The sequence below is a fragment of the Stylophora pistillata genome, chromosome 9 (assembly GCF_964205215.1).
Source record: "Stylophora pistillata chromosome 9, jaStyPist1.2, whole genome shotgun sequence".
NCBI classification, from domain to species: domain Eukaryota; kingdom Metazoa; phylum Cnidaria; class Anthozoa; order Scleractinia; family Pocilloporidae; genus Stylophora; species Stylophora pistillata.
This window is the reverse complement of record NC_142527.1, coordinates 12,655,622-12,673,687: the sequence shown is the minus strand read 5'-3', so window position 1 is coordinate 12,673,687 and position 18,066 is coordinate 12,655,622. Positions and strand designations below refer to the sequence as shown.

Here is an 18,066-nt window from a genome sequence, read left to right as displayed (position 1 = left end):
AGATATATGTAAAGTGAACAATTGGCAAAAATGTAATTTGTAAATATCCAAAATCTCAAGTGCTTAAATTATCATGTAGTATGGCACATTGCTACAGCAAAGGAGGATAGTAAAAGATACCGGCCATTTGGTTTTATCAACTGAGTCAAATATGTAAATAGGCCATATCAACTCATTTGATAAAACCAAATTATCCCCTTAACACCCTTACTGTGGCAGCACCACACTTTCTTTAGAAACATACCTCTGTATCCATGATGATACAGTCACTTAGTTTCAGGAAAGAATAATGTGCAGTGACTGATAAGTAAAGGTGAACATGTCTTGACTGATGAGAATTAAGATTATTGAAGATAACTTCTTTTTTATCCAATTTTTTTGCATGTTCCTGCAGTCCTCTTGGGCTGATGCCATGTTCATATTTGATTACATACTTGTATTTTCATTGGGGGATTGGGCAGGCCATTGAGCAAAGGAAAAAAACATTGCAAAATTAAATTTAAGGGTGAAGCTGCTATTTTTCTCTTCCCAAACTTCAGCGGTCACGTTTTGTTCTCAAATTAACACCTACCAACTTCTTTCCTGTTTGAAAGCTGGCCATGCAGAGTAACAATGACAATAAATTTACATTTTTTCCAGTTATCTCTGTTTCCTTGCGAGTGTTTCACGGTGACCTGGATAAGGTAAAGCTTTTGAGTTACAGTAGTTCTTTAGGGTTTTCATGAATAGCAGGGGGTTGGGGGGGGGGGGAGTGGGGGAGCAGGTAAAGTAAGTATATTCCCTAGCAATCATTGAAGGAGTTTGCTTGTGAGAGGTTCTTCAGAACTGCAAACTGGGTGTTAATTCGTTATTAGGGATTCATATGACAAATGTCTCAAACATTTTTCTTATTTTTTTTTTTTTTATCGCCTTCCCAGTACCCTACTTCCCTTCCCTTCCCAACCTAAACTTTCTCCAATGTGTCCCCCCTTTTTTCAGCCTGAAGGAAAAATGTTACAATTATTTTTACAAGCTGTATGTATCTGTAGCAGTTGTAGTTCAGTGAAGTTAAATCAATGATGCATTTTCAGATTCAAAGTGAAAACTCCCTTGTTCTGCCAAAGGGGATTCCAGTTGTCAGAAAGTTAGGGTTCCCTGATGTTATCATGCCAGGTTGGTGTGACACATTTAGTTGTTGAACTTGAAATGTATGAAATAATCAACTGCAAGCATCTTCAATAATTTTTCTCTCTGCGTCAGTCGTTGATAAATTCACTGAATTTTATCACCCATTTTAACTCAGAATTGATAAATACAATTTATTTCCACAGGTGACATAAGGAATGATCTCTATGTTACTATGGAAAGAGGAGAGTTTGAAAAAGGTGATGAATAATTAATGATTTTAGTTTTATTTCAATTATCTCAAGGAAATAATTTTTTTTCTTAAAAATAAAACACAAAGATCTCAACCAAAAACCTTTCTGTTAGGCTTCCTTTGATAACACTGTACTTATTGACTGAGTGGGAGGGCTGGACGGAAAAAGTATTGCTCGAGGACATGACGTAAGGACCTCTCTGCGCTCGGTCCGGGCTTCATGACTGAAAGCCAATCATTTTCTGTTTGGCCCAGCCAAGCTCAGTCAATAACATTTCATCATGTGACCACTTCGAAAATTTGGTTTCGACTTAAACAGGACGCAATAGGTCAGGGAACGCAGGACAACCATGAAATAGATTCTACAATAAAAACTTTTTTCTTTCTTTTGTTTTGTTCTGTTTTGTTTTTTTTTTTTTTATGCAGAACAAGAAACTCACAATTCATCGAAAAATGCGACTTTTGTTGAATGTTTTCTTTTTTTCACAAAGCCGTGTTGAGGGCGAGGCCGGACGGCTTCTATCGGACAGGCTCACGTCAACGCGTCCGGCCTTACACATGTCAGCTTTCACTGTTTTCGATGAAATTGCGCTCGTGGGGCCGTACGGGTCATATGATAATATCTAATATCTGACTCTAAGCAAGACTTGACAGTTTGGACGAAAATTTAAAAATGGATTCTTTCTTTTTAATTAGGATCAGGAAAAACTACATCGAAAAATGTTGAAGTTTCCATGTGTGTCCTCGGACCTAAAGGCAAAGTGATTGAGGTAATGATGATGATGAATGGAATGTTGAAGGCCAAATGTTTGTTGTGCTTTGAAACTGTGTTGTGCAGCAAGGTCCATCCCATTTCATACTTCGGAACAATAAAGACAGAGTTACTTGCACATGTTGTCATGTGCATATGTTGTAATGTATTGAACTAGACGTCAAATAGATAGATAGATAGATAGATAGATAGATAAATAGATAGATAGATGACCTTTATTTAATATACACGATAGTATTACAAGCTTGTGAGGTTGAAGGAGAAAAAGGAAAATTATACGTTATGTAAATATAGCTTTAATTAAAAAAAAAAAAAGAAAGATATCTAGTATCCTTCTAAGTAAGAACAAAATCAGTATGTGTAAAGTGAGCAGTAGAAGCTGAAAGTACGTCAAAGTTAAAATCCTTTAAGTAGTCTCTGGTGAGTTGGTGTTTTTTCAGAGTTTTGAGCCAGCATCCCACTTCTTGTTCATTGTGGCAAAGGGTATTTCATAACACATAAATGTGCACATGTAATTTTCATGAGAAAAATGGTGTATTTTAGGCTTAATTGTCAAATAGGGATTTTTTTTATTTGTGATGGAACTCAGACAATGAAAAAATGTGAGTCTCCCAATCCCACCAGGAATCGAGTGTGAAGATGCGGTGACTTAGAGGTTAGCGCATTAGGCTCCCGGCTGAGAGGTCTGGGTTCCAGACGTGGCGGGGTCATCGTGTGTTGTGTTCTTGGGCAAGACACTTTACTCTCAAAGTGCCTCTCTCCGCCCAGGAATATAAATGAGTACAGGCGTACTCTCAGAGAAAGCTGACAATGGGGCAATTCATGCTTGACTAGCATCCCATCTAGGTGGAGTACCGATACTCCCAGTTGCTTCGTGTTTCAGGAACCGGGATAAGCTCAAACTGGAAGGGCCACTTGACTTGAGAACAGACTTAACTTAACTTGGAGGAGTGGAATTTTTGATCTTTAATTTTATTAATCTTATACTCTACCATTGAGCTACAGAGAACCTTTTTGTGAGGCAGTCCGTACACAAGGTTCACAAGTGACCAGTGTCCTGCATATTGTTTGGTTCAGCAAACGGATGATTATTACGGGATGTAGGATGCTTGTCACATGTGAATCCAGCTTATGGCTTGAATGCCAACAAGTTCGCTGTAGCTAGGAGTTAAAGCATCAGACTGGAAAGATCTGAAGTTCAAATTCTTGTGGGAAGTCAGACTTTTCCTTTTTCTGATCCTCACAGCATATTAGTGTCTACTGTTGCAACTAGGATACCTCTACAGTGCCACTTAATGTTCAGGGATGATAGATATCTCAGTTGTTGTCTAAAAATAATATTTTAATTTTTGATTTTGATGTTTTTAACTCAGGATTGTATTTTCCACGGGGCTGGAGGTCCGAGTGTAACAGAATATCAGTCCATTATCTTCTATCACAACAGCAGTCCAAAGTGGAATGAGACTATAAAGGTGATTTTTCAGATTAGAGTTAGAAACTTTCTGACCTCGGGGGAATGGTAACACAGGCTGTGTGACTTGATGTCTTGGTGCCGATATATAGCATAATACGTTAATTTTTGATTCTGATAAAGACTTCCATGATCCCTTTGACCCTTATAAGTGACCAGCATCTAATTTCTCCTTACAATACCAGCCCTGAATCACACATTAAGGTCAGGAGAATAAAGGAAATGATCACCAACTGGAGAAGCTCTTGATTATTAAACAAATTCTCCTTGTCAGAACTTTTGGAAATGTAGAGAGAACAGTATGGGGAATATGCATACTGATGTTAGGGTGCAAAGGCATCAGTCACTACTACTAATAAAAGTCCTTCACTGGAATCTCACGCTGACGATCAGAATACAAGATCTAACAACAGCTAGAAAATTAGCGTAATCAATTCATTTAGCTGAACAAGCTTCTTATTCCCATTGTACGCAATGATGGTGTATGTTTACAAATTATAGTATAGCTAAGGGGATCAGAAGGAATTCTATTTAAACTGCCATATTGAATTTGTTTCAAAACAACTGGTTTCTTACATACACTATGCATTCATTGAGATTTAAAGGACTTGGGAGTTTTCAGAAGTCTGATGAAGTTCAATTTCCTTGCAGCGAGATCTCGTGCAACGCTTGCGCATCTTCCAGGCTCTCAATTTCCTGCATGCGTTGTATCTCAATGAACGCACCCTGACGTTTGAACCAGTTGTTATACATAAAATTTTTATTTGCCAGATTTGAAAATGAACTTCAAATTTAAGTGTAACAGGTTGTGAAGTATTTTCCATCTGTGTTTGGATAACAGATACAGCTTCCCTTTGACAAGTTCTTGGGAGCCCATCTGAGATTTGGCTTTAGACATTTGTCGAAGTTTGAAGGTTTGTGCTTCGTTAGATTTTTTGACCTAGGCAAATCAAAGAAACAAACTCTTCCTGAATGTGATCTAAACTATTTACGGTCTCATCGTAACCTGTATTTCAAAACAAGAACACTTTATTGATCTTGGTTGAGGTTTGAGAGCCCAAAGGCACATTCTTCTTGAGGAACCTTATTTTGGTATCTGTAATGGGTCATTTCTACTGGAGGAACCTTAGCCTGGTTTTCTATAATGGGTCATCTCTACTGAGTGAACTTCTTTCAGGCGTCAATAGTGGGCATTTCTATGGAAGAACCTTATCCAAAGCACGAAGAAAATGTCTTACCATTTGCGCGCTTTCTCGCTCGTTGCGCAGTCCTCTCACCCTCCTCGCACCTTGTCTTCACTCGCGTGAAAAACGCAAAACATTAGGCATGTTCCTTAATAATAATAATAATAATAATAATAATAATAATAGTAATAATAATAATAATAATAATGATGATAATTTAATTTTTATATTGCGCAAATTAACATGTGGATATGATCAAATGCGCATCACAACACTTTTCGGGGGACTTTGGCCGGACTGCATCAGTACAAACAATCGAAGAAAACTTATTTGAAGATGCCCCCTTTCCCCAATTCCCAGTAAACAGGCCAGACCACATCACAGTAATCTCGTGAGTGGGTTCTTTAACGTCCCCTGCCTAACCAAATTATTAGGGACTTTAAGCAAACCACTACGGCTACGGCAACGAGAACGTGGAAAAAAAATAGATCTAATTGGCAGAACAATAGCCCAGCACGTGCGTTTCAAAACTTTGTACATTTCTTAGCCGTCCATTGCAAAACAACAACGTGAAATCACCAAAATCTGCGTCATCTGCGAAGCGAAACCGCGGCGGCAAATTATTTTAATTTACATTTGGATCTCAACGCTACTTTTACGCGTTATGTTGAGTTTGAGGTCTGGCGCCCTATGAGACGGTAAACGCATGCAGCCATTTTCGAGATTCTAACTAAAGGTACAAACTCATTTTTTAATCGACGTCTTCTGTGGCGTTGCCGTTCTGACTGCTTAAAGTCCCTATTATAGAAAGGTAGCGCATTCTCCTCAGTTATTTTAAGACCTCGAGTGTTGGTCCGGCCGGGGCTCGAACCATCGACCTCGACCTCCCGCACAACAGTCCAGCGATCTAACCAATTGAACTAACCCGGAGGCGGTTAGCATAGGCTTAGGCTAGCATCTTCTGGTAAAATTCGCCAAAGGCCGTTGTATAAAAGTTTGGGTGAAGAACCCAACACGATCACTTTTCCAAGTTCTAGAACACTAACCACCGAGCCTCTCCGGCTGAGACAATTAAACAATTATGGCAATAAGTTTATTTGAATTGTTTGAACTACATTTGATAATTTAGAAAGGGAGAAAGCCGACAAGACATTTGGGTTCTCTTTCGAGAGCCTGATGAGAGCTGACGGAACAACAATCCCAGATGGTTCACATGACCTGTGTGTTTATAAGGTGAGTTTGGCTCCCATTGTCACAAATGTACACGTTCTTGTATTTTACTTTAGCAACGGCTCAAGTATTACGAAGCGTTGATTGGATTTTTCCAAGTCTGCTTTGATTGGCTGGCTATGAACAACCTGACCAGGAAAAGTTTATGATCTGCACAACTTAGTAGATACAACGCTAACACAGTTCCTAGCCCGATTGATTTACACAGTAACTTCTTTGAATTGGAACTTTTTGTAAGTCAGAGAAGCCTGTTCAAAAGATGAAACCTTGAGAAAATTTTTACGGAGAATTCGTGAAACATTCAATTTTGACCTCACTTATTCATTCAGTCACTACTCTATGTGCCATTATAGTGTAAGTAATACCCATGTCAGTCACTTCCTTATTGTGGTGTGTGACTCCCATTACGTAGAAACTCTAAAGTTCTTAAGAAAGTCTTTTACCCCCCGCGGGGTCACCCATGTTGGACAGGCCAAAGGCTAAGGGTTTGACGAAAACCTATCCCCAGGCTCGCCGCGTTGGGAGATAGGCACAGGGCCAACAACCGTGTTTCGTGAAAAAAAAAAAAGATACAGTGCATGCAGTTACTCACCCCCCCCCCCCCACCAATGTGATGACTCAAAGGTTACTGGGCCCTTTCGCGGTGGTAAATTTAAAAATTCTGGGTCTCTATGTATACGAATTATATTCACGAGTTATAAAGTTGAGGATTGAGGATATGAACTACATGCACGCTCTTTTTGCTTTTCCTGGGTTTTCTTGCTTCTTAATGCTGCTTTCAGTCGAAAAGAGCAAAAATGTTTTTGTTTCCACAGTATGATGAAAATTGTTTCTATGACTCGAAGACCTATCTTCACATGCCATCAACTTTATCGAAATTCGGAAACCATACTACTACAGGCTCTGATCGATTGGTACGTAACTCGAAGGATGCCTTCTACATCAGAACAATAGTGTGTTCCACAAAGCTGACTCAAAATGGTAAGTGCCCAGAAATAATGAGCTTAGGACAAGATACATTAGGAATAATAGTCAAGTCTTTACCCTGACCATACAAGAGTGTTTTCTCTCGGAGTAGAAGAGATTGTGTGGGGTTGGGGGGGGGGTAGGGGGGGTCTCCTTTCATTGCTTGACCCGGATTACATCCCACGCCCTACCACGATGGTTTTGTCCCCTACGAAGTCTCCGGTTTTTCTTCCTTGGAAAAAATCCAAAACTTCGATTTTGATTTGACCCTGAGAGCAGTGGATGAGGAACTACTCTGGTTACATGACTGCTTCATTCCGATTATTTAATACCTAATTGTTTTAATGTTCTCTGTCGTAACTGGTACCATTAATGCTATTTTTGTAGTTGATCTCGTTGGTCTGTTAAGATGGAGGCAGCAGAAACGTCAAATCCCTTCAGTGTTGACTTCTTTGCTGAAAATCGACGGAGAGGAAATCGTCAAGGTTATTTTAAGTGTTGTTGGTTTGTTTAATTATAATAGATTTGAGCTTGCTTAGAAGACAAGAAGGTGATACGTTGTCGGCTGTACGGTTAACTTAATTGTGTTTGATAATTTCGCAGTTTCTTCAAGACATTTTTGATGCCTTATTTGCCATTCAGAATGAAAGCTCAGAACAATGTGGTAACCTCGTGTTTCAAGCTCTGGTGAGTGGATTTAAACTGCTGTAGAAATATTAGCCTTTGACCAGGGCAAGTGCGTTGCTTGAAGTCCTAAAAAATTAAACAATTTTATACCGTATTCAAATCGGCATTGAATTCGTTGCCTTTTCAGGTTTTTATCATCTGCATTTTGTCTGATGAAAAATATCAACACTTCCAGGATGTACTGACAACGTATATTGAAAAACATTTCAGCGCAGCCTTGGCACACCGGTAAGTTTGTTCGACACGTGTATGGTTGGATGAGAGCCACGAAAACTGGGGCGAGTATACCACGTCGAGGCGTGGTGAATCCGCCCGGTAGCTGAGTGGACTGTATGATTTAACTTTAATTTTCTTCCTATAAGCTTTCTCCAGAAATGATGTGTGGTGGAAGATGGCGTCGAAACGACGAGTAGTTCCATTTTCTTTCACATGTCCTGAGTTGTTTTCTTTGCTGAAGTTTCGATGGTCTATACTAGACCCAGTTTCACGGTAGCTCACTTCCAAACATATTTCGAGTGCCGAGCGTTGTTATCAAAGTAGTAATGGAGTAAGAAGTTCAACAGTTGACCAAAACTTAGATTTTTCGTCTTAGGATGCAAAGTTGAAAATAATATAATTATTACGACTTAATGCTGGTAATCCAAATTTTTGCTCCCCAGTACGGCCGTTGCGCTCCATTTTTCTTGTACTTGTACTTTCTGTTGTTCTTTTATTTCGTATTTTGCGCATTTGTTGCACTGTCCTTGTAAAAATAGAAATTTTCACTTACAGTGATGAGTTTCATTTATGTTCGGCCTTTTCTTTTATTTCATGTTTTCTCTTATTTCATTATTTATTTATTTATTTATTTATTTTGCCGTAGGAAACTAATGAACTGCCTGAAACAGATACTGATATATACTGGAGAAAACGATAAAATGGATTACCTCAGAAATACCTTGACGGTAAGCTTCATTCATTAACTCGCGTGACGAACTTCGTCTAAAAGGAGGGACTGTTCTAAGTCCAGGAGTCATAAGTGGAATTGGAAACGTTGGGATTTTTTTCTGATTCCGTCGAACTTATGATCCCTCTTAGAAGATAAGTTGCACGGGTTCGAATCCCATCGAAGCCTTAGTTTTTCTTTTTTCAGGCTTTTTTCTGCAACTGCTTGAATTTGCAGCCACCCCATCATCTTTTTGCTTGATTGTTAGAGTCGTTAGCACTCTGAGCGCCTAAGAATTAGAATTGTTATTTATTGGTTCTTCCGCTTCTGATGGCGACTCCAGCAATCCTGGTTGTCAACTGACCGTAAGCGTCGTAGTCATGAGTGGAATCAGATACGTTCGGATTTTTCTGATTCCGTTGAGCTTATGATTCCGCGTACGGCTGAGGTCTTCTCCGATTTACTGTCGCAACCCCGACTTCGTCCCTGTCGTAATTTAAAACCAGCTTTTAAATTTCTGTTCAACTAATCAGTCATTCTAAAATGATTTTTGATGTTGTTCTGTATTATTTTAACGGAGCCTTCGTGCAAAAGAGAGTACTCAACGATTATGATATTTTACTAAGTAATCCGAAGGGTTCTTCAAATTTTTATTTAGAGTAGAAGAACCACGAGGTTGGTTTGTCGACTTGGTTTGTTCACCTAGTCTATCTGGTTCGATGAATGATTTTAATTCCAGTTTCTTTTTTCCCAGGCCTTAGAATATCTTTTTAAATTTATTATTCAATCAAGAATGCTGTTGATCAGGCAAGTGGTCGTTTGTTCTTCTCGTGTGTAATACAAACGCGTTAGTGCACAAATAATCCTAACAGCCAATCGGAGAGCGGAATATTTCTCAAGGAGCCAATGAAATTTTAAGGAGAAACAAGCAACCTGCTTGTAGCGCGGGAAAAAGAGAGTGACTTAAGATATGATTCGTTGTAGTTTCGGGTCTGATTGGCTTGGCGGACCAATCACAGTGCGAAGGGAGCGTAACAAATGCAATCTTGGGTTACTTTCAACATTGAATTGAAAATTGTGCCATAGGCCAAGCCAGAGATCAAATTAGTTGGATAAATACGAGTTTTGTTTTTGCGTTTGTAGGAAAAGGGTAATTTTGAGATTCCGTGGAAACAGACAAGTTAACAGGCGATCATCTTGACCGATAAATGCGTATTATATGGCCAAACGATTGTGCTGAAGAGTGGAAAAAAAGATTAAAAAAACCTGGAAAAAAATTACGAGCTTTCGACTGCCTAAACTGCCGTTTTCTTTTCATATTTAATTTAGGCTTAGAGGAAACCTCTGAGATGAGATTTTCTTGTAAAGAATTTCTTCTCTTTTTTAGTATGAATCGAGGACGAGATGCGAGAAGTTACGAGAATTTTAAGCAAGAGCTGGCCTCTGTGTTTACTGATCTCAATGCGCTGATGTCCTCACGTCTTCCAGACATAACTTTAAAAGTACGTAGTAAACGTTGTTCACATCTTACTACCGACATAGTCTCAAAGTGAAAGGAGAAGTGTTCTCCAGGAACAAGATGGTTTTTATCACATTACTTAAAATCTACCCACAGCAATGTTTTGCCAGGGGTATATAATTTCGCAACCAAGATGTTTTGCCGTTGAAAGTAGAAGCTAATTCATTTATTTTCATTATCTTTCCTCAACAGTCTTTAGCAATGGCGAATTTTTCAGGAATTTATCAAGACTCTTTGAAAGTATTTAGCTTTGAAGAATTGAGGTAACAAAATGGTTTTTTGTTATGTTGAGTCAGATATTTTACTCAAGTTTGCTCGTGGAAGGAAAGGACCTTTGCAAACAGAGCAACCTCTGACTTATCCCTAGTGTAATTTTGTTCTTTTTGCATATTTTTCTCCTTAGTACCATTGCAAAGGATTTTCTTCTCAGTGCAGCAAAGGATCAGAAAGCGCTGAACAGTAGCAGAATGCAGTTTATTGATGCAACAGTAAAGAGTGAGCTCTTTGTGCACAAAGGTAACAGTTATTTTCATAAGCATTGTTGTTACAAAACTTGACATCCCACTCCTCAGCCGATGTTGTATTATCATAAGGTAACCTTTATGTGAAATAGAGTAATTAACGTACAATATATCAGTAAGTTGTATTAGCTATTTAATCCGCCCACAAATTTCCGAACGACTTAACTGCAAATCCGGTCTACCAGCAGGCAATGAATTGGTTTGTTTCTATTCCTAAAGAATCAAGAACAATCTTGATGCCAGTTCTTGTGGCTACTATTCAACAACAACTGATACAAAAGCAAGATATGAGAAAATGTGCCGAAATAGTGGGATCAATTCTCACCTCCCTGCACACAAAAGCAGCGGTAAGTTAATTACAAGTATTGAATAATACTATTACGAAGACTCCATCGATTCCTCCCTAGACTCGTGAGGGAAAGGCAAAACTAGTGCTTTAAGACGAACAGACAATAGCAAATATTGGATGAGGCTAAGCGAAATTTTGTTATTTGTCAGTTGGTCTGCGCGCCTAAGATAAATCACGATATTTTGCACTTGCTGAGTTCAATAACCATGATTACCTGTAACCTAACACAGTCATCATGCATGAGAAGACCATTACGTGTAGGAGGTTATATGCAGGTCACGTTGCGAGCCCACGGTCAATGAAAAGGAAGAGAAAAATTTCATCGAATGGCAAAAGCAATAAATTGATCAGGAAACGAAAAAGTTACATCAGCGAGCTTGCTTAAAAACTCGTTTGTAACTCAGAAAATAGCTGAAAGAATGCCCGAGTTGTTGTTTCGACCCAAAATTCACTCCTTCCATCCATGACTTCATCACTCCTTCCTTCCATTCCTGTTAACGTTTCTGAATCTGGGGATAGACATGGTTGATCGCAAACTACTCTCTGTCCTCCGAAAAGATCTTCGCTCATGTCCGTGGCTTATTCACCCTTTAACTCCCAGAAATGATTCACATGAAACGTCTCCCTTTAATTTCCATATATTATCCAGCAAACAGGTAATGAGAGTACTCAAACTTATCAGGTAGAAGTTCTTATCCTGATCTAACACCAAATTCTCATAGCTAATTTGTAAGGAAATGTGCAGCAGCTAGAGAGGAGAATTTACAGTCAGATCTTGAGAGTTAAAAGGTTAACACGATTGTTTTTAATATCTATTCTTTTAGCAAGGAAGCGACGTTGATCACCGCAAAAAAGATGATTTTATATACTTTTAAGCATTTTATTTTCTGGTATTATTATTATTTCAGTTAGGCTCTTGTAAATCTCATTTTTTTGCATGTATATATATTGTTTTCTCCCTGTGCAAAGATTTTATTCTTTTGTTAATATCTTTTGTGTTTGTCAAATTTTGATTGTGTATAGTAGGTCCACATCAGCCCTTCGGCTGCTAAACAATCTCAACCTACTTATCAAATAAAGTTTACCCTACCTTTACCTTACCTCTAGGAAGGTGCAACTGAAGATGACGTTTATCTTGTGGTGAGAACCTTACTTCAACCTGTGTTCCAAGCGGTGATGACCGTAGACAGATCAAGTGAGCTTGCGGTAAGTTGACACGCAGAAAACTATTGGATAATTTCTTGCGGTAGGTTAACTCTGGTAAGATGTAAGTGGGACGTAAGATCTGCTCAAGGCAGAAATGATTTAAATTACACTTGCTCCAATCGAATGGTGTCATTTGTTTTGGTTTACATATTTTTTCTTAACATCACTCGTTTTCTTTTTACTTTCAGAGGCATCTTCTGGCTGTATTAACAAACCTGTTGCTGATTATGAAAGAGAAACATTACAGTCGGTATCTGAAGGAGTTCAAGGACAACAAAGAACTCAAAGATTTCCTGGTGAATGTCTTTGTTGTGTTCATTGAAATTGTAAAGCGAGGAATCTTCCTCAGGGACTGGATTGTAATCATTATCTTGGGGAACAGGTGAGCAGTGTCATCATCATCATCTTCAAATAAAGAAATTTATCGCACGTTGGGTATAATGCAACCGTTAAAGAAATCCTCTTTGTATTCAGAAAAGTTGCATTTTAGATCCCGCCATACGATTGGTTAATTTATACCACGTGGTATAAACTCCTTCAACCTGATTGGCTATGTCCCATAGTGCCCCCCCCTATACCAATGTTGATTGTGAGTCAACGCCGAAATCACATCTTTAGGGAAAGATCAAGGGACATTTCCAAGCAAGGACAGTGTCCCTAATTTTCTGTTTATCTTCTCGTTCTTTAGCTCGCCAACAGATTCATGTGTAGTGTTCTTTTCTTCCATATTCCTCGTTTTCCTAGTGTATTCCTAGTGTAGTGAGGGCCATTAGTTCATCAGTTGAATTACTGTCGTGTGTTACCCTCCTTAAATAAGGTCGTTATTACTATTATTATTATTATTATTATTATTATTATTATTATTATTATTCCTCCTCTGACAAAATTCAACCCGATTCCCCAATAACATTTCAAAACTGTTTTTTTTTCTTTTTTCAGTGTGATTCTGAGGGCTACTCAGAACTTTTCACAAGCCCTGATTGATAACTTTTCAGGAGACAACTTCGACTATCAGGTGAGAGCTGTAGGACTGACGCATAGCTCGTTTATTTTTTAGTTTTATCTTTACTAATATTTTTTTATTACCTTTATTTTCACAGTTGTGGAATCACTACTTTAATCTAGCGGTGTCTTTCCTTACTCAATCTCACCTTCAACTGGAAAACTTCACTGAAGTCAAGAGGAACAAGATCATCGACAGGTCAGTGTTTTCACATGACTTGCCGTGCTCTATTTGTATAGTTTCTATTCATTTCAGCGTTATGGCGTTTTAGTACTAAATATATACGAAAGGCTGTAATAGTTCCCGTTTCTCATTTCGTAGGTTTTCAACCAAAGAAATGCATATTGTTCATTTATTTCAATTCGTAACATAAAGAACATAGTAGGCATCGTCTGATTGGTCAACTCAGTTTTCAAGCGGATGCTTTATCAGGTTTTAGAGCGCGCATTTGATCGGTGACAACTAGTTATGTCATAAAAGCAACAGAACACATTTTCCCGGGCTCTATTGAAACAATACAGTGTTTCTGTCGAGGAACTATCGGCTGATAGTTGCCCCGCGGAAATTTGATGTTCTTAAAACAAATATGCTATTTTTAAGAACATCAAATTTCCAAGTGGCAACTATCAGACCGATAGTTCCGAGACATAAACACTCTATTGTTTTCATTGTTCACCACTAAATTTTCTTCCGCGCCAACAGCTTGTCACAAATGTCAATAATTCGCAACCGTACATTGGCTAAATAATACGTTATACCTGTCAGAATTGAAAAGTTACTGTTTTTCCGATCTGCCTAACTTCGCGGCCGTCAAACTATTCAAAACTTTTCACGGATGAGTACCATCAATCCAGGTATTTTCCGCGGACGGGCACTATCCATCCGGGTATTTTCCGCGGGCGGGCACTATGGGCTGATAGTGTCTCTCCACGGATGAACACTATCGCGTCACGTGATCGATTTAAACCAATAAGAACCGGAGAAAGTTTAGTGGGGAACTATAAAACGTGATAAAGCCTCTTGGGATGTAGGGAGAACATGAGGAGAGCTTATAAATCACGAGCCGAAGGCATCCCAAGTGGCTTTATCACGTTATAGAGCCCGAAAAATATGTTCTATTCCTTAAACATGTGGCGAAAATTAGAAGAAAATGATGACTTCCATTTTAACACCACAGAAATATTCTAACTAGCCCTCTTTCTCTTTTAAGCTCCCATCTCCAATAAGCTCGCCTCTCCCAACTCTTGCACGGAGTCCCCTGAAATAAGTGAGGCCCCGGTGGGGGACGAGGATGTTTACAGTGCATAATATGTGTTAAGCTAAACTTATTTGATACTCTAGTAAATATATTTCTGTTTTCTTTCATTGTCAGGTACGGTGACATGAGGCAGGTGATGGGGTTTGAGATTGTTCAGATGTGGCAGAGTCTTGGTAAGTTTTGTGATCTTGAAATGAAGTGTGACCTGATACACAGCTTCGTAACACAGGCCAAAAAAAGCGAAGACCACGAAACAATTGACTTAAACACGAAGGCGCGCTATATAAGGAAGACTTCCCTGTGAAGACCTGCGCTCATTTGTCACTCACCGTTGACGTGTGCGGGTCAAATTTGAATGCTGGTAGACGAACAAAAGGAATTTACTTCCACCATCATGGTGGCATGAGGTAACGTGCGAACCACCTACTTCGATCTCAAATTTACCGGTTCAGATAAAGACAGTTTCCATTGGAGAAAGGAAATACAAATCTCAAAAATTCTTGTATTGTAATGAAGACATAAAACAATTTTGAGGAATGCGCCCGCTGTTCACTGCTTTGGAGTAGCTGTAGCTCAAGCTGACTTGACTCTAAGAGTTCTACATCACACGACGGTTGATTGACAAATGGTCCAGTGGGAACTAAGGCTCCTTTTATAGCGCGCCTTCGTGTTTAAACACAATTTGCATGGAAATATTTATCATATACGATACTATCTGGGTAGTATTAGTCATACCTGTTGTTTGGTGTGTCACGCAATACCTCGTCTTGACGCAATGTTGCGTAACGTGACTAAACAAAAGCTGCAAAGCACCAGATTGTCATGCGGGAGGCGCGGGACCAATTCTCAAGGTCTCAGAATAACTGAAGAAAATGTACCGCCTTTGCGATGACTTTCGCAGATGGTTAGATATTGTAGTCTTCTGGGATAAACCGAACGTCCCATGTTCAGCATGGCTATGGTCAGCAGTGTATGATAAAGAACCTGCGTACGCATCAAAAAGATTATTACTAGTGCACAAAGCTCTTTGTGTCGTCGTCTGGTCTTGTGTCGCACGTGGTGGTGCCTTGCACTCGTTGGTCCTCTAGTGGTCGAACTTGACTGTGCAATGCTAACATTGTGGTAAATAAAATTAGTTTTTGTCTTAACAGACGAAGAACCGTCTTGTGGTGACTTGCCTGCAGGTTCTAAGTAACTGACTGAAAGAAAGTAAAAGCAAGTGTCAGCCGTGTCTTTACGGCAGGGAGTTGGCGCTAAAAACACGGAATTCCTGTTTGAGCTCATATGATAGTTCAGCTATTTATCGTTGACTACCTTTTCTGTTGGAAACGTCTTTGAATTTCGTCACGTAATCATTTGACAGGTTCCTTTCAGAAGCATTTCATGCTGAGCATGGTTTGTCCTTTCTTGGAAATGACTCTGGTTCCTGAGACAGGTTAGGCAGACTATTTTTTCCTTTGCAAACCGAATTGATTGTGCAGAAATGTTTTCCTCGATGTCAATTTGTTTTTTAACGAAGGAAAACGAGTACAGTTTTATTTTTAGGACAACCTCATAAAAGAGAATGAAGCTAAACAGAAATTGTCCTAAAATTACTAAGTCTGTCCACAGATTTAACAAATGGTAAACACCACAGCGTACACTATTGAGTTATGGATGCACGCGGGAGGTTGCTAAGCACGAAAGAAGCGTAAGAGTCGCTCGAGGCGACAGCCGAGAGCGACTCTAGCTTCTTGAGTGCTTAGCAAACCTCCCAAGTGCATCCATAACTCAATAGTGTACGCTGTGGTGTTTACCATTTGTTTTATAACATAACATTGATACATTGTAGTTAAAGAGTTCCCTTTTATTTAACAAATCTTTCGTGACCAGAAAAAACAAGCGCGCGCGGAAAAATAGTCTTTGCATTTGCTCACGTCAGCAGCGTACACCCATGGGCAAATGGGGGACGCTAAATTGACCAATCAGAGCGCGCGCTTTACTTTGGTTATGTTATAATTTGATTTCGCTCTCAGATCATTGTTCAGTTCGCGAGAAGAACCTGGAGCAGCGGAGAAGTGAACGAACACTTGTTTTCGCACTCCGCAGTGGTTCTCCCGCACTCGCTTTGCGATTACTCGTTTCGATATGAAAAGACGGCTGAGAAATGACCCAAGACTAAAAGCCGTGCACATATATGAAGGTTTCAAGCATGATATTAATTATTTTGATGTAGAAATATTGATAGTATGTTCACTGCATTACATAAGGGAAATACAAAATTTGTCAACTGGTGAATGGAACTGGAGGTATTAGCGGCTTGACTTGTGTCACTTAGTCTATTTCGACCAAATGTGCCTAGAAAAAAAAATTCAAAGACGGACGAATGATGTTGATTTATTTGTCGTTTGTTTCTTGGCTCCGTATTAAAACATATGTCTACCTATTTATTTAAATCGTCTTGTTTTGTTTTGTTTTGTTTTCTCTGTATTTTTCAGAATTACGTAAAGCTACGTTACCTATATTTTTTGACATGGTTGAATGTGAACTCAATTCCAAAGGCGTGGCCACCATGGTATGATAAGTGATTTTCGACAACAATAACGTTTTAGGTTATTTACAAGAGTTTTACTTACTGTCACAGAAACAGAAAATAATGAGATTAAAGTGTCTTTCATTTTCACGACCGTCCAGACTAAGGGCATTGTTTATGAAATATACGAAAATAACAGATTTCAAATGAAACTTAGCACTACTTAACCCTACTTAGTTCCCTACAGACCTGAATTTTTTTCACTACTACCCAAGTAGTGTACAACGAATTTACCAAGTTCAGAACAAAAAATCTCCTTAAGCAACGGTTTTGTGACTTGCGCAGTGTGGTATTTGGATAACTGACATCCTGTTGTGTTTTCCTTTTTGTTTTGCATTAAGGTGGAAACCAAAATTGTAAACGAACTCGATCGACTTGTCAGTGTGGATAAGAAAGGCGACAGGGAATACAAGAAACTCTTCAAACAAATGTAAGGCACCAAACTTCGGGCAAGTTTTCAAACAATTTTTAGCTGTAGTTCTAGACCATCTCCAGTTATCCCAAACGTTTTATCTAAGCATTGATGCTTGTGGATAGTGTGGATAGTGTGGATAGTGTGGATAGTGTGGATAGTGTGGATAGTGTGGATAGTGTGGATAGTGTGGATAGTGTGGATACTGTGGATACTGTGGATAGTGTGGATAGTGCGGATAGTGCGGATAGTGCGGATAGTGCGGATAGTGCGGATAGTGCGGATAGTGTGGATAGTGTGGATAGTGCGGATAGTGTGGATAGTGTGGATAGTGCGGATAGTGCGGATAGTGTGGATAGTGTGGATAGTGTGGATAGTGTGGATAGTGTGGATAGTGCGGATAGTGTGGATAGTGCGGATAGTGTGGATAGTGTGGATAGTGTGGATAGTGTGGATAGTGTCGAGAGTACCTATAGTTAACACCAGAGAAACAATTCCTTACGTTAGATAACCAGCTAATACAGAAATATGTGGCTCCATTGATTGTAAAATAACGGGCTTTCCATTTTCAGTCGGAAAAACGCTTCTACTCGTTAAAAAGCTTTTTTATCACCTTGCTTATTGAAGTTAAAGT

The 18,066-nt window shown here is 39.1% G+C and overlaps 1 protein-coding gene across 2 annotated transcripts in view; it reads left to right on the top strand.

The window, feature by feature from the left end:
- LOC111343514 (dedicator of cytokinesis protein 1) overlaps nucleotides 1–18,066 on the top strand; it is a 48,582-nt gene that overhangs the window by 14,799 nt on the left and 15,717 nt on the right. For both annotated transcript variants that reach the window (XM_088732509.1, XM_088732508.1), the window contains exons 16-40: nucleotides 640–683; nucleotides 1,071–1,152; nucleotides 1,311–1,364; nucleotides 2,054–2,127; nucleotides 3,503–3,601; nucleotides 4,442–4,514; nucleotides 5,914–6,017; nucleotides 6,830–6,995; nucleotides 7,368–7,465; nucleotides 7,584–7,667; nucleotides 7,795–7,895; nucleotides 8,530–8,611; nucleotides 9,347–9,399; nucleotides 9,980–10,094; nucleotides 10,304–10,374; nucleotides 10,515–10,627; nucleotides 10,852–10,979; nucleotides 12,089–12,187; nucleotides 12,376–12,569; nucleotides 13,127–13,202; nucleotides 13,288–13,388; nucleotides 14,563–14,621; nucleotides 15,812–15,883; nucleotides 16,926–17,002; nucleotides 17,362–17,450. In XM_088732509.1, the coding sequence (XP_088588635.1) occupies nucleotides 640–683; nucleotides 1,071–1,152; nucleotides 1,311–1,364; nucleotides 2,054–2,127; nucleotides 3,503–3,601; nucleotides 4,442–4,514; nucleotides 5,914–6,017; nucleotides 6,830–6,995; nucleotides 7,368–7,465; nucleotides 7,584–7,667; nucleotides 7,795–7,895; nucleotides 8,530–8,611; nucleotides 9,347–9,399; nucleotides 9,980–10,094; nucleotides 10,304–10,374; nucleotides 10,515–10,627; nucleotides 10,852–10,979; nucleotides 12,089–12,187; nucleotides 12,376–12,569; nucleotides 13,127–13,202; nucleotides 13,288–13,388; nucleotides 14,563–14,621; nucleotides 15,812–15,883; nucleotides 16,926–17,002; nucleotides 17,362–17,450 (2,308 nt within the window). The remainder of the gene's footprint in view (nucleotides 1–639; nucleotides 684–1,070; nucleotides 1,153–1,310; nucleotides 1,365–2,053; nucleotides 2,128–3,502; nucleotides 3,602–4,441; nucleotides 4,515–5,913; nucleotides 6,018–6,829; nucleotides 6,996–7,367; nucleotides 7,466–7,583; nucleotides 7,668–7,794; nucleotides 7,896–8,529; nucleotides 8,612–9,346; nucleotides 9,400–9,979; nucleotides 10,095–10,303; nucleotides 10,375–10,514; nucleotides 10,628–10,851; nucleotides 10,980–12,088; nucleotides 12,188–12,375; nucleotides 12,570–13,126; nucleotides 13,203–13,287; nucleotides 13,389–14,562; nucleotides 14,622–15,811; nucleotides 15,884–16,925; nucleotides 17,003–17,361; nucleotides 17,451–18,066) is intronic.